Source organism: Polychytrium aggregatum (assembly GCF_025602895.1).
Source record: "Polychytrium aggregatum strain JEL109 chromosome Unknown BJ171scaffold_32, whole genome shotgun sequence".
Taxonomy (NCBI): Eukaryota; Fungi; Chytridiomycota; class Chytridiomycetes; order Polychytriales; genus Polychytrium; species Polychytrium aggregatum.
In genome coordinates this window covers 334,368-350,296 of record NW_026516234.1, presented here as the reverse complement: position 1 = coordinate 350,296, position 15,929 = coordinate 334,368, and the positions used below count along the sequence as shown (strand labels likewise).

At 58.5% G+C, this 15,929-nt stretch overlaps 6 protein-coding genes across 6 annotated transcripts; 3 read left to right on the top strand and 3 right to left on the bottom strand.

Moving 5' to 3' along the window:
- The first annotated feature begins 248 nt into the window (after positions 1–248).
- Positions 249–2,049, top strand: BJ171DRAFT_183956 (uncharacterized protein). The gene is made up of 4 exons (XM_053106113.1): positions 249–636; positions 866–1,073; positions 1,200–1,291; positions 1,405–2,049. The coding sequence occupies exons 1-4, from the start codon at positions 317–319 to the stop codon at positions 1,943–1,945; spliced, it is 1,161 nt and encodes a 386-aa protein (XP_052964459.1). The 5' UTR covers positions 249–316; the 3' UTR covers positions 1,946–2,049.
- A 733-nt stretch (positions 2,050–2,782) lies between these two features.
- Positions 2,783–4,631, bottom strand: BJ171DRAFT_514818 (signal recognition particle SRP9 SRP14 subunit). Its single transcript, XM_053111876.1, has 4 exons — positions 4,532–4,631; positions 4,145–4,213; positions 3,446–3,560; positions 2,783–3,173 (listed from the first exon to the last, which is right to left on the bottom strand). Exons 1-4 carry the CDS (start codon positions 4,601–4,603, stop codon positions 3,001–3,003), a joined length of 429 nt encoding a protein of 142 aa, XP_052964458.1. The 5' UTR covers positions 4,604–4,631; the 3' UTR covers positions 2,783–3,000.
- A 2,015-nt stretch (positions 4,632–6,646) lies between these two features.
- Positions 6,647–7,627, top strand: BJ171DRAFT_514814 (uncharacterized protein). The gene has a single exon (XM_053111875.1). The coding sequence runs from the start codon at positions 6,733–6,735 to the stop codon at positions 7,579–7,581; it is 849 nt and encodes a 282-aa protein (XP_052964457.1). The 5' UTR covers positions 6,647–6,732; the 3' UTR covers positions 7,582–7,627.
- An 815-nt stretch (positions 7,628–8,442) lies between these two features.
- Positions 8,443–11,781, bottom strand: BJ171DRAFT_514809 (uncharacterized protein). The gene is made up of 8 exons (XM_053111874.1): positions 11,523–11,781; positions 10,784–10,914; positions 10,489–10,536; positions 10,308–10,354; positions 9,979–10,149; positions 9,651–9,741; positions 9,500–9,535; positions 8,443–9,345 (listed from the first exon to the last, which is right to left on the bottom strand). Exons 1-8 carry the CDS (start codon positions 11,564–11,566, stop codon positions 8,864–8,866), a joined length of 1,050 nt encoding a protein of 349 aa, XP_052964456.1. The 5' UTR covers positions 11,567–11,781; the 3' UTR covers positions 8,443–8,863.
- A 910-nt stretch (positions 11,782–12,691) lies between these two features.
- On the bottom strand, positions 12,692–13,896 carry BJ171DRAFT_183833 (uncharacterized protein). The gene is made up of 3 exons (XM_053106112.1): positions 13,399–13,896; positions 13,083–13,376; positions 12,692–12,939 (listed from the first exon to the last, which is right to left on the bottom strand). Exons 1-3 carry the CDS (start codon positions 13,599–13,601, stop codon positions 12,849–12,851), a joined length of 588 nt encoding a protein of 195 aa, XP_052964455.1. The 5' UTR covers positions 13,602–13,896; the 3' UTR covers positions 12,692–12,848.
- A 105-nt stretch (positions 13,897–14,001) lies between these two features.
- Positions 14,002–15,148, top strand: BJ171DRAFT_183735 (uncharacterized protein). The gene has a single exon (XM_053106110.1). It carries the CDS (start codon positions 14,401–14,403, stop codon positions 15,079–15,081), a length of 681 nt encoding a protein of 226 aa, XP_052964454.1. The 5' UTR covers positions 14,002–14,400; the 3' UTR covers positions 15,082–15,148.
- The last annotated feature ends 781 nt before the right edge of the window (positions 15,149–15,929 follow it).

Here is a 15,929-nt window from a genome sequence, read left to right as displayed (position 1 = left end):
GGCACCATAAACGCTGTCCTGGTCCAGTCCTTCGCTGGCTCCTCTGTGCTCTCGGCTGTCGTTGCTTGCGCCCCCTCCCCTCCGTCTTTCCTGCTCCTCTGTCTTTCCTGCTCCTCCGTCTCGCCAGCTCCCTTTCCTCGCCAAGATCCCATCGCTGTCCATGCCCTCCAAAGCGAGCAAGCTGTGGGCCTATCTGGTGAACCGCTACTGGCCCGCCGATGTCCCCGAGGCAAGTGTCTGCCTGGCTTCTTCTGTCGACATTGTCTGGCTTTGCCCATCCCACCAACGCTCTTTCCAGCATCAGTCCGGCCCGCTGATGGGACCGGGTCGGGGCCAGCCCCCCTGTATCAGCCCGTTGTCTCCCCTCACATATCCCCGAGCCCCCTCCCGTTCACCCAACCAGCTCCCTGCCACTCTTGCTGACCGTCTCCATGCGCCCTTGAAAAACAAACAGCACAAGTGGTCGAGGCTGTCGCTGCTGTTCTACAACGGCTTCACCGCCGCCATGAGCTTCATTCGGCTCACTAGCCTGGCCATCTACATTGCCATCTACAACGGCGGCTTTTGCAATCTCCCCTTTGGCCTCACGCAAGCCACCCTCGACTTCAATATCAACAACATCCAGGCCGTCATCGTGTAAGTTTGCTCTGGACGACCCTCACGAGCGATCGCTGGCCCGCTCACTCTCCCGACCCTCAGCCGGTGATCCGACGGCACTCCACAACTCAATCACATCATCTGCGCCTCATGTTCTGATCGGGATCTTTGATTTCTTGCCTCGCTCTCCGATCTATCTCGATCTATCTCGATCTCGATCTTGCTCCAATCCGGTCCTGCTGCACCGTCCATCTGCCACCGCCCACAGATTCCAAATCATCACATGGCTGTGGATCCACTACGGCTGCTACATGGTGTGGTGCGCCATTCTCAACAAGAACGTCGTCAAGATGTACTCGATGGCCGTCTATGGCATATTCGACATCATCGTCGAGCTCACCATAGCGATCCGAACCGGCACGAGCCCAGGGCAAACCCTGACCTGCATCAGCACATACGGCGCATCGTTCCTGGAGGTAAATCCTTGACTTGCACATTCGGCTACAGTCAAGAGAGAGGACCTTGAATCCGAGCCCAAGCCCTCCTCATCAAGTCTTCACTAACGATGCTGACCCTCTCGTTCCGGGACCTTTCTCGTGCAGATTCTGTTCATCATCCTTCGCTGCCTCAGCGTTGTGTCGCTGGTCGGATTTGCCGTGCCCCTGGCATTTGCTCGGACATTCGAGATCTATCGGTACGCCAACATCCTGCGTCTGCGGTGGTGATCGACTCTTGCTGGGATCCGTCCCACGTTGCCGTCCTGCTGTGCATTCTCTTACCACAACTCTACCAACCAATCCTCAACAGCGAAATCGGGCCCCTCTATCGCACCAAGCGAACCTTCACCATGTACCAAGTCCACCACATGCTGGTCGAGTTCAACAGCACCTTCCTGGTCACGACCATGATCCAGTACATCTTTGTGCTGACCAAGGCCTCTCCCCTCCTGGCCATCACCTCCTCAACCTTTGCTCTCTTCCGGCTGATCGTCTCGATTCCTGTCGCGGTGGCTACGGTCATCCTGGGCTTTGTGATCCTCCGGATCGAGTCCCGCCTGCTGCTGACGATCCACATGCTTCTATGTCTGGCCACGTTCCTGTGCGTGGTCAGCGCTCTGGGCATCATCGCACCGCTCTTTGACGGCACCCCCGCCCACACCCTGAACATGCACTACTTCCCGGTCCTGGCAACTGCTATCCTGCTGTCGGTGCTGTCGATCTGGCAGTGGTGCTGCATCGGGGTGTCGCTGTTTATCCGGAAGACGATCGGACAAGGATACAGCCGCTTTTTGTACTGCAAGGGCAAGGTCTGCGATGTCAAGCTCGAAACCGATGTCGTGCTGACCTAAGCGCTCACCATTCAGCCCCTCTCTCCTCTATGATGAGTGGTGTATCGCAATCTCTTTCAAGTCTGTGGCTCTGTCACACACAAGGATATCGCCACCCGCCCTCCAGAAACGAACGAGGATCTGTTCCCGCGTAATCCTGATCTCCATGACACAAAAGTCGCTGCGAGAGACGACGTGATACTTTGCAGCTCCTCGATCCGAGTACTTATGCACACCACCCGCACGCACACTCACACTCACACACACCCGCTCCCACACCCACACAAGGAGCCTGTCGACTTTCTTCATATTCCCTCTCGCTGCTTGATATGCTGGCCCGATTGGACCCCGTTGTTGCTAATTCGCTTCAGTCTCTGGTGGTGCTGGCAACAGCCACTCGTCTCTTCCGCTCTGTGTATGCAGGCCGGCTTTGCCAGACTGTCATTCCCGTCCCCCCAATATGAGTCACGACCATCACGATCCTCTGCTGTTTCATTTTCTGCACCCTTTTTTGGCCTGTTGGTCACTATCCTGCTTTTCTTCTCTCCATCGTTCCCTCTATTGTTCTCTCCTCCCACCCCCTCCCTTGTGTAAATGGCACTGCATCGTCCGCCATCCGAGAACCTGATGTTGTTTCCTTCCTGTGAATTGAACCTGCACACGAGAATCTATAGAACCACAACAGATCGACAATGGCCACGATGCGATCCGTGTGAGCTTGGTGGGTGTGTTTCTTGGGGCGCATCAAGCAAAGGTCAAGCTCTGTTGCACATGGCTGATCAAAGTCACCACCGATAGCGACCACCTCCTCTTCTCAGCGACTCTCTCTACAAGAGCGCATCGCGCCTCAGCTCCGGATAGGTTCCAAATGCATGGCATGCATTTGTCTGTATTCATCTCCAGGTTGACCCAATAGCACGCACAGATGTCGATGGTGGCTGCTGGCGTTGCAGGCGACAGGAAATACCACCGACGGGCCGAGGGGGGGGGGAAAGAAAGTGGTAGTTGCGACGGTGACGGTGATGGTCGTGGTGGTGGTGTCACCGCCATTGTGCAATATGTCACAGCACGCAGGCTTATCGGTGGCTCTTTTTTTTGCCTTTCCGTCCGCCAGCCGATCCTGTCGGTGTCTGCTTGGCGGAGGTCGACGCCTGAGGCTTTGATGGGGCCGGAGCGGATGGTGCTGGGAGGGAGGCCGTTGTCGCCACTGGTGCCATTGGTGCCGCTTGTTCCGCTGGAATGATGTTGTCTGCTTTGCCGATTTGCGACCCGATTCACCCCCAGCCCATCAAAGATGTGTTAGCGATTATCAGAGCATCGTGACTGCATGAGCAGTTGTGCTAGACGGTGCAACCAAGTGTCGCATCGATCGAGGCTGACATTCACACAGGACACTGCCCCGACGAACTGGCAAATAAATTAGGCCGGCGAGATCGACAGCAGATCCGCCGCCAGCCCAACTCAGCGAAACTCGGTCCAGTTCAGGTCCGTCCAGTGTCCCTCTCGGTCGATTTCACGTACCGTCCACCTGCATCGCATCAACTTCCTTTCGCTGTTGCATCTTGGACATCAGGATGCGGTTCAGCCGCTCGAACTTCTTCAGATCTTGGGACCGATCCGTCTTGTATTTCAGACACTTATGGCAAAGTGGGCGATTGCGCGATGGAGAACAAGGGGTAGTCAGGGCCCATCGACATTGAGGATATTTGGCGTTGGTGGAATCGAATTCATTCCCCCCCCCATTTGCGAGCGGGTTTGTCGAAGGATCCAAAGCAAGTGACAGCGATCAGATACGATTCCATGGTTAAGAGCGTTGCATCGTCAACGGCAGAGGCGTTTCGGCATGATATATCCGAGCGGACCATATTCGAGCAGGTTATATCGGAGCACGACATGTTCGAGCACCCCGGGGTTTGGCAGGACAGGTCCGTTGACGCAGTATTTGATCGTGGTCCCGAGCCCATCAGCATCGCCGACGGATATTCATTCACCGTTCCATAGGGTCACCGGGCCACCGATCGGCCGCAAGAAGCGGATCCGTATTTTGGATAGTCGGCGTTCGATTGAAAGAAAAGGCATGACGATGAGAATATGGCGGTGAGGACTGCATCTTGGCAAGAGAGGTAAGCAGTCGAGAGCGCTCTGGGAGGAGGGGGAAGCCCAAACTCGCGGCGTTCATGGACACGGGCGACTCAAGACGCAGCAACGAGCGATATTTACGACAGGGCCATCGGTGACCTTGAGTTCGAGCTTGCCCTCGCAATGCCGGTATTTCGCCAGATATCTGGTCTGAACGGAGCCAAGAGAGAGGGAAGGTTTGGTGGGTTCAGAAGAAGGGCATGCCAGACCAGCCCAGGCGAACTCTGGTGCATTCATGCAGCCCATCGCGGGATAGAAAACAGGCCTCGGGAGAGCGGTTCCATGGAGAAGGAGACAGCCAAGAGGTCCCGATGGCCACGACGGCCACCACGATCTCGAAAGGCTGCAAGGAGCAATCGCAGAATCCACAGGCATCCCGCCTGATCTGGGCCGTTGTAGTCGAAAACCGGGGCCAGGCCATCGCAAGAGCAGCCGAGGGAGCGACGGCAAGCGGAGGGGCAGCCATACCCTGTCCGGGGCAACCTGGTAGAGGTCGACGACGGCCTTTTGGAAATCGTCCCAGTTCTCGATGAAGACCATGGCGAGCGCTTTGGAGGAGTGGAGCGGAGAGGAGAGGACAGCGACAGAGCCCGAGGAAGCGAGAAGATCAACACACAAGAGCGAGGGCGCATTCGAACGCAGACTCGCCATTCGAGCCGGCAGACACACTCGATCCAGCATCCTCACGGAAATCTGGGCACAGGACGTGTGGCTCTGGGTCGAAAGCACGGTGCCGCATCGACTGCAGCCCGCAAGGCCGAGCCCAGGTGGGCGCTGTAGGCTTGCAGCAAATCGGAGCAGATCGCAGCAGATTGTAGCAGATTGTAGCGGGCAGCATATCTCGTCAGCCAAGGCTGTTGCTGGCAGGAACCGCGGCGACAGCATTCCATGCATTCAATGCATTTCAAGCATTTCAGGTTGTCCAGCCATGTCAAGCGGAATGCCCATGTTCGGTGTGCAGGTTCGTCAATACGGACAGGCACCGATGGCGATATACAGTCTGTCCAGGACCAAAGGGGTACCTCGCTTATTCCGGGCAGTAGTCTTTCTCTGGGTGGGAATACACATCCATTCATCAGAGATTCTCCAGGCCATAGACACACTTGGCGAGCGATTTGTTCGACCAGGCCATCCTGAAGCCGACAGACTGTGGGGTGTCCAGATGGTCGGATGCATATTGTATCTCATGACAAGGTCCCACCCCCACCAAACCAGCAACAGGCAGCGGCTGCTGTGCGAAGGAACACGGGCGACGCCGACCCGTTTCCCGCTGCACTTGCTATAAGGAAATATAGATTGTATCAAATGCCAAATATACACAGCAATGGCACTCTTCCACATCCTGCTCAGCACTGATAACACTTCCGTTGTTGATAACACTTCCGTTGTTGATAACACTCCTGTTGCTGATAACACCTCTGCCACCACCCGTCGATGCGGCTCTGCTCGGCCATCGCCCTCGGGCCCAAGGACCCCTCCGCCCGCGCTGTTGCGTCCGGGCACCTGCATCCGTCCGCCCACCCTGGTCCTGCTGGCCCGGTCGTCGATGTCCATCCACCGCTCCATCGCCGTTGTTCGTCCGGCCGCTCGCATACCCTCGTTGATCTATCGTTCGGTCGTCCGCACACCGCCGCTGGTCCAGCGCTCGCCTGCTTGCACGCCGTGCTTGTCTTCTCGTCGCCCAATCGTGCGGCTCGTCCCAAGGCGCCATTTTGCACACCCCTGATCCAGTGCCGCTTCCTCGGCCAAGGCCGGTCCTGCGCTCCTGCGGTCGGCTCTCGCATCGCTTCTTTACTTTCGTCATCTCGGTCTGCCCTCGGGTCTGCCCTCGTGTCTGCGTCGTCCTATCGCACAGCCCTTCGCTAGTTCCTCGCCAGTCCTTCGTCAGCATCCCTCCTCTCTCCCTGTTCGCCAAGGGCCAAACACGCCGCCCTCGCACCTGCCGCTGAACTTGGGCTCTGTTCCGTGCTCATTGATTCCCCCCCCCGTGGACTGGTTGGTTCTTCCATCGGCCTGGAAACTCATCCGCCCATCGGCTTCCCGCTCCCGCTCTTTCTACCACCACCGTCCCGACCCAGTCCGTTTCCCTTGGCCTCGGTCTTCTCGCACCAGTCGCCCCCTCCTGCTGTGTGCCAGCCATTTCCCGCCTCCGCTGTGGTATCTTGTATAGCCGTGGTCCTTCCCCCTTGTTCTCCAGATTCGTTGTGGACTTGGACGCCATTCCCTGCCCAACTCTGCGGAACCCACGCCGTTTTCTTCCCGCAACCAGCCTCTCCGTCTTCCCTTCCTCTCCTCTCCCTCCATCGCCGCTGCCAAGCTCGGGCACACCCATGATCCAGTCCTTCGAGTTTCCCTGTCTCGCCCAGGCTTCGATGCAGTACCGCACCGAGTACGACGGGCCGTGTGGGCTGGCGCCCTCGAAGCGAAAAAAGTCGACTCCCATGAGATCCATCTCTGCCCGCGAGGCGTACTCGCAGCCCGGGGTACTCGTCAAGCTCGAGTTTGGCAGCCCGTACGCCTACGACCTGGCTCTCCCGGCATCGCTGCGATGCAAGGCTCCCTCGGCAACAGCGACTGCTGCTGCTACTGCTGCTGCTGCTGCTGCTGCTGCTGCCCCATCGGCCCCAAGCTCGCTGTCAGAATCGGCCAGCGCAACCTCGGATCTTTCCATGGCCCTCTCGGATCCAGAACCTGTCGCTACGCCCACGGCCTTGGCCTGCGAGCCTCAGCGGCAACTGCCCCCGCTGGCCGCCCTGAGCTCGCAGCCAGAGTCGTTGGATGCCGCAGAGTCGCTGCTCGCTCTGCCAAGGGCCGATGAAACCCCGACGGATTTACATGGCGCCGATGGCCTCGCGGAGCTCCTCGCCGTCGCCAGCAAGTCGTCGCCCTGTGACGCTCCTGCCCAGGCCGAGAGGATCAGTCTGCCGGGCGATATCGCCAGCCCATGCGACTCATACTCGGATGGCTCATCGTCGAGTCTGCCAGCCGGCTCGGCCGATGCTCGGGCTCTGACCTGTCCGATGGCTCTCCTTCGCGCTCCCGGCACCAATGCTGCTGCTGCTGCTGCTGATCCGCTTGTCTCGACAACATGCTACTACCAGTACATTGGCATCTCCCGCTGGAACTTGCCGCGTCGGTACCGCTCCAGCGACGAAGAGTCGGTGCCAGCGTCGATCTACTATGCCCAGCTGGGCGACCGGAGGAATCTGTCGGACGACCTGGCCTCTCTGGCCAACGGAAATAGCATCCGCCTTCGATCGTCTGCATCGCTGTCGCCCCGCAAGACACCCTACAGCCGCCCCGTCGGCATCAGCGTCGGCAGCAATGGCAGTGTCGGCAGCAGCAGCGGCGGCGCTAGCGCAGGAGCTGGAGGCTCGCCCTCGAGAAGTACCACTGCTCGGTCGGCATCGCCTTCCTCGACAGGATCATCGCGATCACCCTCGTCGTCGCAAGCAGGAAGCATCGCAGCGACAAAGTCTGTGCGCTCGTCCCGCTCCAAGATACGGGGTCAGCGTTAAGCGTAGGTAATATACATACATACATACACATATATTCATAGCGACGACAAGTTCTCTGGTGGGCTCTTGGAGAGGCCCAGCCGTAGATGGAACGAAATGGCACCCATCCACCGAAAGCGATGCAAAGCTGGAACTGAGCAATCGGCTTTCGGCCACCCACAGTCGATGCTAACGCTCTGCACATTGCCTTTGGTATCGTATCGTATCGTATCGTATCGTATCGCCGGCACCGCCAGAAGCAGGCTCGTTCGGATTTGCTCAGATCCGTGACAATGCGAGTCCCCGCTTCATCCAGCATAGATGTCCTTGTGATGCGAATCCGAAAGTGGATGCTCTGATGCCACACTTGCATTTCACTCACACCAACACCAACAGCAACACCAACACCCTCTCCTCCTCCTTCATCACTTTCCAGTGTCTGTGCTGTGTGCTTGTAGCGTAGATGTGTCTCCCCCCCTCCTTTGCTTCACGCCACTTCCTCCATCGCTCGGATCCAGTAGAAACAGATGCAGAAGGGACTGTCTGGCGCCGAGTCAGATGCAGCAAGGCATATTTGCAGCAAGGCAGATGGACTGTTACTCCCGCATTCGCTATAGACCTCATGGACCACGACCATGACCATCACCCGTATCTCCCACACGCACATACGACATACGCACACACACTCTCTATCTATCTTTTGCTTTTGCTTGCTCGACCCGTTTTTTTTTTTTTTTTTTTTTGTTGCTTCGCGAAAGATAATTGCGAAATGAAAGGTTCAACCAAAGAAAGGAGAAAATTTACCGTGCCATCGTGATTGGCAGCTTGGTGGAGTGGGCGGCAAATGATCCGCGGCCTGCTCCCGTCCTGTCAATCTCACTCCCTCCATTCACCCGTTCCTCCTGCCCAACCCATCCCATCCACTCCATTCACCCGAGGAACCCCAGAAACCGCACACCACGAATGAGGCGTTTCCCACTTGCGGCAACGCCAGTCATATATGCAACTGACTCACTTCATTTCACTGAGAACCGAATAAGTTCATTCCCACACAGCTCAGACACCCAAGCAAGCACATGCAGACATTCGAGGCAGTATGATCAACGGTACCGCACGATTCCAGTGATGGGATGTGTTGAGCATCGTTCCCTTTCAAATCCTGGGCACATCGGCCCCTTCCTTCCTCCTCCCTCCACCTCTCATTCTTTCGTCCGCCCACTCGGTCTGAATTCTGTCTATCCGACCACCGGTATGTTATGCTCTCGAAATGGATTGAGAAGGGAGGGAGAGGCGTACTATACATTTAGTGGCCGGCGGCAAACTCCTGGGCCTCGAGCCATCGCTCGGCATCCAGAGCAGCCATACAGCCCGATCCAGCAGCGGTGATGGCCTGGCGGTAGGTCTTGTCCTGGACGTCGCCGCAGGCAAAGACACCCTCGACGCTGGTGTAGGTGCTGGCGGCACCGTCGCGGACCTTGGTGACCAGGTAGCCGACCTCGTCGGTCTCGAGCTGGCCCTGGAAGATGGCGGTGTTGGGCTGGTGGCCGATGGCATAGAAGAGGCCGTTGGCGGTCAGGGTGGTGCGCTCCTTGGTGACGGTGTCCTCGATGACGAGTTCCTTCATGAGGCGGTCGCCCTTGGCCTCGATCGGGATCTTGTTCCACAGGACCTCGATCTTGGGGTGGGCGAGCATGCGGTCAGCCATGACCTTGGAGGCGCGGAGCTTGTCGCGGCGGACGAGGACATAGACCTTGGAGGCATAGCGGGTGAGGAAAGTGGCCTCCTCTACAGCAACAAAGTCGCGGAGAGGGAGAATACGGCACCGATCAGTTCAGTGGCAACAAGAGTCATGGCAACGATGATGGGAGCACGGCGTGTCCAGCGGGGAATATCAGGACAACTGCAATCCGACTGGGAGTGGACTGCGGCGGACACTAACCCGAAGCAGAGTCGCCACCACCGACGACGACGATGGCTGGATGGCGTAAAGAGAAACAGTCGAGCATAGTTTAGTTGTCAGAATCGGAAGCGATCGCGTTGACGGGAAGATATGGCTGCCACGGCGAAGATGGAGATGGACAGATACATACGCTTGTTCCGGAAGATAGGGGCGGCACCGTCACAGACAGCGCAGGCCGAGATACCAGCCTGCCAGAAGACGTCCTCGCCAGCAATGTTGAGCTAGAGATTGCAAAGGAGACAAGACGAGAGAGCGTCGCATATGAGAAACGAGATCGATCGAGGACCCAGAGTCAGTCGGGGAGAACCAAAGGCTATTGGTAGGCACGCGATCAAGGCGTCCGCGGTGCATCTGCATCGCCTTGGTTGAGGATCGGCATGGTCTTTGCTTGGTCGGTGATGCTTGCTCAGCCAAGATTGTCGACGCCAGACATAGGATTGCGCAAAGCCGCCACTCACCCGCTTGGCAGTGGCACCGGTAGCAATGACGACGGCATCGGCCAGGATGGCCTGCTGGTCCTCGGTGTCGGCACCCTCGCGCCAGAGGCGGAAGGGGCGCTGGGAAAAGTCGACCCTGGAAATGGTCTCGGTGATGACGGTGGTGCCGAATCGAGTGGACTGCTGCTTCAGCTGTTGGGCAATGGGATCGACAGAGGCGAGACAGGGTCAGCATCAGCGACGGAGGGATCTGCGAACGGGGGCACAATCCTAAAGAAAGGGGGGATGACCAAGGTACCCGTCGACCAGCGGTTGCATGGCGATCCCTGCGATGGGGAGGGGATACGTACCAGCTCCATGAGCTCAGGGCCAGAGATGGCATTGGGAAAACCAGGGACTGCGCGGAGGATTTGCAGCGAATTAGCACGACGGACGGAAAGGGTCGCTGGATATTCCAGCAAGCCGGCATCAGAGCGATGGCGCTGCTTGGCCACTTGGAGCTGGCGCAACACAGCCGGCCATGATGCTTACAGTTCTCGACTTCGGTGGTGGTGGTGAGCTGGCCGCCAGCGGCGACACCTGGAGAAAGCACGGCGAGCAGAAAGTGTGAGCGGGAAGACTGCCTCCTGCTGCCATCGCCCATCCAGAGCATCGAGCGAGTCGAGCGACCGAGAGGCTGGGTCTGATGGGTGCAAAAAAGTGTCGATCTGTCGACGGCAGAGGCGGGCTGGACCGATGGCTGCCAGATCAGAGTCAAGCCGATCGTGTGGTGATGGAGAACAGGCAAATCGGACGACGGCTCGTCGGGTGGCCGCGAGATACACACCGGCAGCCATGAAGCCCTCATAGAGGACAGGGTTCATGTTGGCACGGGCGAGGTAGATGGCGGCGGTGTGGCCAGCGGGGCCAGAGCCGATGATGACGACCTTGTGGTGTTCCTGGGACATTTTGAACAGTCTGGAAAGAGAGGGGACAGATGTTAGCAAGTCAGCGGCGGGCACGATCGGCTGGCCAACATGCTGGCAGGAAGAACGAGTGCTGTGAAAGCGATGATCTCGAGTGTTGGGCACGATGGCCCAGGCGACAGAGTGCCGAAGAGCACGGCGCACACCAAGCACCGCTCCACCACGGCGCTCGTGGCGTACAGAGAGGGCAGAGGCAACGATGATGCAAAGAGCAGGTGAAAAAGAAGCAAGGGCGATGGATCAGGACGGCGACATGGCCGATGATCTCGGCAGCAACGGAGACATACAGCGATCGGGTGAGGTGGGAAGGGCAGGGATCGTGGATAAGATGAGAGACAGAGCACGACAGATCGATGGAGGCGAAGCCGGGGAGGGGAAAAAACGGAGAGTGGCGGATAAGCCCCCAGGCGCTGACAAACAAAACGAGGGGAAAGAGGGCAGGCGACGAGTGCAGACACGAGGCCAATCGGGTTGCTGGGTGGATCACGGAGGAGCCATCGGGGACGAAAGGGGCGAATTTGAAATGGGGGGGGGAGTGGGGGAAGGAGCGAAGGAGAAACGGCAGTCGGTCGGGGGGGGGTGCTGGGCAGCAGGACGTACTTGCTGGCAGAGTCTTGCTTGGAGGGCGACGGATCTCTCTTCATCGAGATGGGCCAAGGGCAGCAACAGACGAAAGGACAGGGCAAGGCGACCGAGCGAAGACCAAAGCGATAACGCCGCGAGCCAGCCGAGAACACGGCCGCGAGGGCGAGACGAGACCGCGCCGAGGCGGCGGGGACGGGAGTGGGCCGACAAAGGCCGCGGATGAATGAGTGAACGGATGAACGAACGGATGAACGAACGGATGAACGAATGGATGTAACGAGCATATGAGTTGACCGCGGAAATAGTTGATACAACCACTGACTTTATCTCCCCCCACATGGCATCGAGATCCCCGACACAGGTGTGCTGCATTGGCTCCTGGTGGCTGACGAGCCCGATCAGCCACCCCCTCGCAGCCGACAGCGCTTGGCCATGTAAACGACTGTGAATGGCTGCGAATGGCTGAAAACGCCCAAGCAGCGCCCTCAAGAGCCCAGGAACATCGGTGCCGGGATCGTACATCGATATGAAACATTGAGGTGCCAAAGAGTATATGTATTGAGCGCTGCCGAAGAGTACATGACGCAACAACCGCACCATCCAGACCCAACCAGCAGCCGCCCGCTGCCACCACCGAGTCCTGTCCGTTGTCGAAAAGCCGTTCTCCGGGGGTCATTGTTGCCATTGCCGTCGATCCAAACCACAACCCCGCAAACCATGACAGGCAAACGATGCAACTAGCGAACAACAGACAGAACCGGGCTCGTCCCTCTCCCTCCTCTCCTCCCATCGACAGCGCTGCTGTGTTCTTTGCCGGCAACAGAGCGAGTCCGAAACGTCTTGCTCGAGCGTTGATGGGGGAGAATCGGGCCAACATTGGGTAGGGTTCGCTCTTCAGCTTGACCGGAGCCATCCGCGAAAGAGAGAGACGAACATCCAAGCCCTGGGTTGTGTAGAAAAGTATCGAAGAGGATTACCGCTTTCAGGGAGCCACCGAGCCGGTTCCCATTCCGTTCCGACTGGTTTGCGGAGTGGACAACGGGAGATCCGCAGATCACCTTGCCCCACGGACGACCGGCCGCGGATGGACAAGCCCTTGCCGGAAGAGTTGCGGACTGCTAAACCGAAGCACAGAACCGAGGAAACCGTATTCGTTCTTCTCTTCCAGGACTTGCGGGTTGTCGACAGACAGCTTGGGCACCACAGGGGAAGGGGCTGGCAGGAGGGGCACACCGTGTTGGGCTACTCTTCGTCGTGGGTTCACGGCCACACGTTGACGAGGCAGGAGGGGCGACGCTTGATCGCGGGAGACCTTGGCGGTAGCTCCATCCCTTCGTGCATTCATGCATTCATTCCATTCCATCCACCGATCCGCGAGATCCATCCGTCATATCCACGACTGAGCAAGGTAGCAGCGGTTTCTTCGCGCACCCTTCATCAGGATGGATGCTCCACCGGTCGAGCGCAGATGTCCCAGTGCGATGAGCAGCGGAAGGACGGACGCGGCTTAGCAAGGCTGTTCCCAATGAGAGAAGCCATTGCTTCCGATCAGACGCAGCAAAACTCAAGACTTACCGATGGGAGGGCAGTAGCCTGTGGGGATAAACCCCTGCAAACCACGGAGGCGTGGAGACGTTACCGACGCTGGTCGGATAACTCGAGTGGCAGCCACGAAACGGCAAGGGAAATCGGCGATACTTAGCAGCTGAAGACGGGCTGCGGCCGACGCCAAGAGGAGGAGCCGCAGCCATAGAAGGGTAGGGGATGGGGAGCTTGAGTGTCTTGGTGTTCTTTGCTGAGTGCCTTGATGTTCTTTGCTGAGTGCCTTGATGTTCTTTGCTGAGTGCCTTGATGTTCTTTGCTGAGTGCCTTGATGTTCTTTGCTGAGTGCCTTGATGAATATCTTGATCCTTGATGCACAGACTTGCGCTCTCGCTTCATACAATCATCAAATGCTACATCCATCGAACATCGAACAGTTGCCATAACAGGGCGGACTACGCTTGGAGAGATACATTGATTGCAGAGCCAGGGTAGAAGAGGGGGAGCCAAAGTTGACATCGAGGACACGGGCCTCGGAGCAGCGGGATGCATGGCCAACTTGATATTTTGAGCCAGAGAAGATGCCGGACGAAGGGACCTCAACCGGAACAACGGAGCCGAACCGAAACTGAAACCGAAACCGAATAGCCGCGAGCCGAACCAATCCCGAAACCGGAACCAACTGAACCGAGTCAAGCCAATCCGAACCAGGGAACCGAGCCGAAACCAGGGAAACCGAACTGAACCGAACCGAACCGAACTGGGCCATGGGACACAGGGCAACACCCCTTGCGATCTTGAAACCCCACTAACTTTGACAACCTCAGCGAGCCAACCGGGGGGGACTGGTGGTACTTGCACGGAGGAACACGGGCCTCCAGAAACGGGGACATGGGCGAACAGACTTCCACGAGGAACACGAGCCTCATCGACACATCCATCCTTGCATGAGGAACACGAGCCTCATCGATACACCTTGCACGAGGAACACGGGCCTCGGATGCCACCATCGAGCGAGGAACACGGGCCTCAGACGAAAACAACCGGCGAGGTGAGTTGACGACGCGAGGAACACGAGCCTCGGCCACAAGCGCATTGACGGGAGGAACACGGGCCTCCGGTGAGGAACACGAGCCTCACGACCGAGCAAGAGGACACGGGCCTCTGAACCGAGCGAGGAACACGAGCCTCGCAGCCGAACGAGTGCATCCATCGGGGCAGAGGAACACGAGCCTCTGTTGGGAACGAACCGCTTTCGCTGGAACTGGATTGGGATCCATGTGTGGCAAATGCGTTGAGCTGTTTCTGCTGGATATGCGGTGTTGAGGTTGAGATTGAGATTGAGATTGAGATGGCTGGGGTAAGCTGGCTTGAAGATGGCTTGAGGCCTTCAGAGAGGCGACTGGAGAGATGCGGGCTGTACTGGAGACGGGGATGCGGCGTGGTGATGGACGAGCGACGGCGTTCTCACAGCTGCAGTGACGAGTTGGGCGACGCACGAAGCGGTTGGCACTGTTCAACACGAACCGAGTGGCGCAAATGGAGGTGGGTGACGCGTGCGTTGAGCGAGGTTCACGGGCCTCGGGGACGAGGGCTGACGAAGCCGGAAGCATGGCGCAAGTTGAAGACGAGCCGCATTGGCGGAGTTCAGGGGTCAGCACAAGGAGGGGGGCCAGGGCCAGAATCCAGTGATTGCTGCAAGGATGCAGGACCAGAGGCGGCAGGCGACAGACGTACACGAAGCGTCCACAGCAGGGGAGCTGCGACAGATGGGTTCGTGGCGGTTGTTCCTCCTGGGCGTGTGTGGGAGATTCTCACGGACGTTCTCAAGGATTTACTAGACGGGAGCACGGAGGCATCCCGGAGACAGGCGCAGGCGGCGCGAACGACGGCATGGAGACTTGCCGGACACGAGCGGCTGGAGGCAGGGGAGAATGCACTTGCCAGGATCGCAGCCGTCGGTATGGAGGCGGAAGGGAGCGAAGCCAAGGCGGATGACGCCGGGTATCCTCAGGAGGAAGGGGGAGAATGACGGTGTTGTTCGGCACTGGATGGTCAAGGGAACTTGCTCGGAGGCAGGTTGCGTTCTCGCGCTGGGTAGATACAGCGTAGGGGCGAGGCAGCTTGACGCAGGGAGATTAGAACGACAGGGACGCCCCCCTCTCTCACGGAGGAGCACGGGCCTCCGAATAGAATGAGTCGGACGAGGCAGGGTGGAAACTGAACAACCACACATGGGCACGGAGCATAGCACCGGCATGGAATAACATCATCGAGGGAAGGCCTGGACAGAACTGGCCGGAACAGGGAGGCTGTTGAAGACAGACGGGCCACACGGTGATGCGAGAGGAAAGGCTCTGCGACATCGATGAGAAACGGGAGGGTAAATGCGGTGCATGGGCCGAGGCGAGGGCGGGGGGAGGAACGATAGCAGCGTTACGCATCCAAGGACAGGAGCGAGCGAGCCTGGAGCGGCACCGGAGGCAACAGGATTGGAAGGAAACAGGAGGATGAGCCACGCCTTGGAGAAGGCGGGTGCGATGGAGACGAAGGGAGGCCGGCCGCCGGGGCATCTTTTATACCCCGAGGGCGAGGAGCAGAGCAGAGCGGGGCGGAGGCGGAGGCGGGCTGGGGGAGCAACAGACCGTCAGCCGCCGTCAACGCTGACGGGGCGTGACTGCGGCGGCGGCCAACAATGGCGGGTCACGCGGGGCGGGCGCGTCACGGGGGTGCTGCGGCTGCTGCCAGAACGCGCGAGAAGAGCACGTGGGCGAGAGTGTTGATTGGGTGTTGATTGGGTGTTGGTGGTGTTCGGTGGTGTTGTTCGTTGGTGTTGACTGGGTGTTGATTGGGTGTTCGGTGGTGTTGTCGTTGGTGTTG

Coding starts and splice junctions, on each gene's coding strand:
- BJ171DRAFT_183735 (XM_053106110.1), top strand. CDS start 14,401: ATGGCTGGGGTAAGCTGGCTTGAAGATGGCTTGAGGCCTTCAGAGAGG.
- BJ171DRAFT_514814 (XM_053111875.1), top strand. CDS start 6,733: ATGGCCCTCTCGGATCCAGAACCTGTCGCTACGCCCACGGCCTTGGCC.
- BJ171DRAFT_183833 (XM_053106112.1), bottom strand. CDS start 13,601: ATGCATCCCGCTGCTCCGAGGCCCGTGTCCTCGATGTCAACTTTGGCT. Junction 12,940..13,082: donor AGGCTACTGCCCTCCCATCG/GTAAGTCTTGAG, acceptor ATCCTGATGAAG/GGTGCGCGAAGAAACCGCTG.
- BJ171DRAFT_514818 (XM_053111876.1), bottom strand. CDS start 4,603: ATGGTCTTCATCGAGAACTGGGACGATTTCCAAAAGGCCGTCGTCGAC. Junction 3,561..4,144: donor AGGTCACCGATGGCCCTGTC/GTAAATATCGCT, acceptor CTTTGCCATAAG/TGTCTGAAATACAAGACGGA. Junction 3,174..3,445: donor TGATGCGATGCAGGTGGACG/GTACGTGAAATC, acceptor TCGGCAAAGCAG/ACAACATCATTCCAGCGGAA.
- BJ171DRAFT_514809 (XM_053111874.1), bottom strand. CDS start 11,566: ATGAAGAGAGATCCGTCGCCCTCCAAGCAAGACTCTGCCAGCAA. Junction 10,915..11,522: donor AAGCAAGACTCTGCCAGCAA/GTACGTCCTGCT, acceptor CTCTCTTTCCAG/ACTGTTCAAAATGTCCCAGG. Junction 10,355..10,488: donor CACCACCGAAGTCGAGAACT/GTAAGCATCATG, acceptor TCCTCCGCGCAG/TCCCTGGTTTTCCCAATGCC.
- BJ171DRAFT_183956 (XM_053106113.1), top strand. CDS start 317: ATGGGACCGGGTCGGGGCCAGCCCCCCTGTATCAGCCCGTTGTCTCCC. Junction 637..865: donor AACATCCAGGCCGTCATCGT/GTAAGTTTGCTC, acceptor CACCGCCCACAG/ATTCCAAATCATCACATGGC. Junction 1,074..1,199: donor ACGGCGCATCGTTCCTGGAG/GTAAATCCTTGA, acceptor TTTCTCGTGCAG/ATTCTGTTCATCATCCTTCG.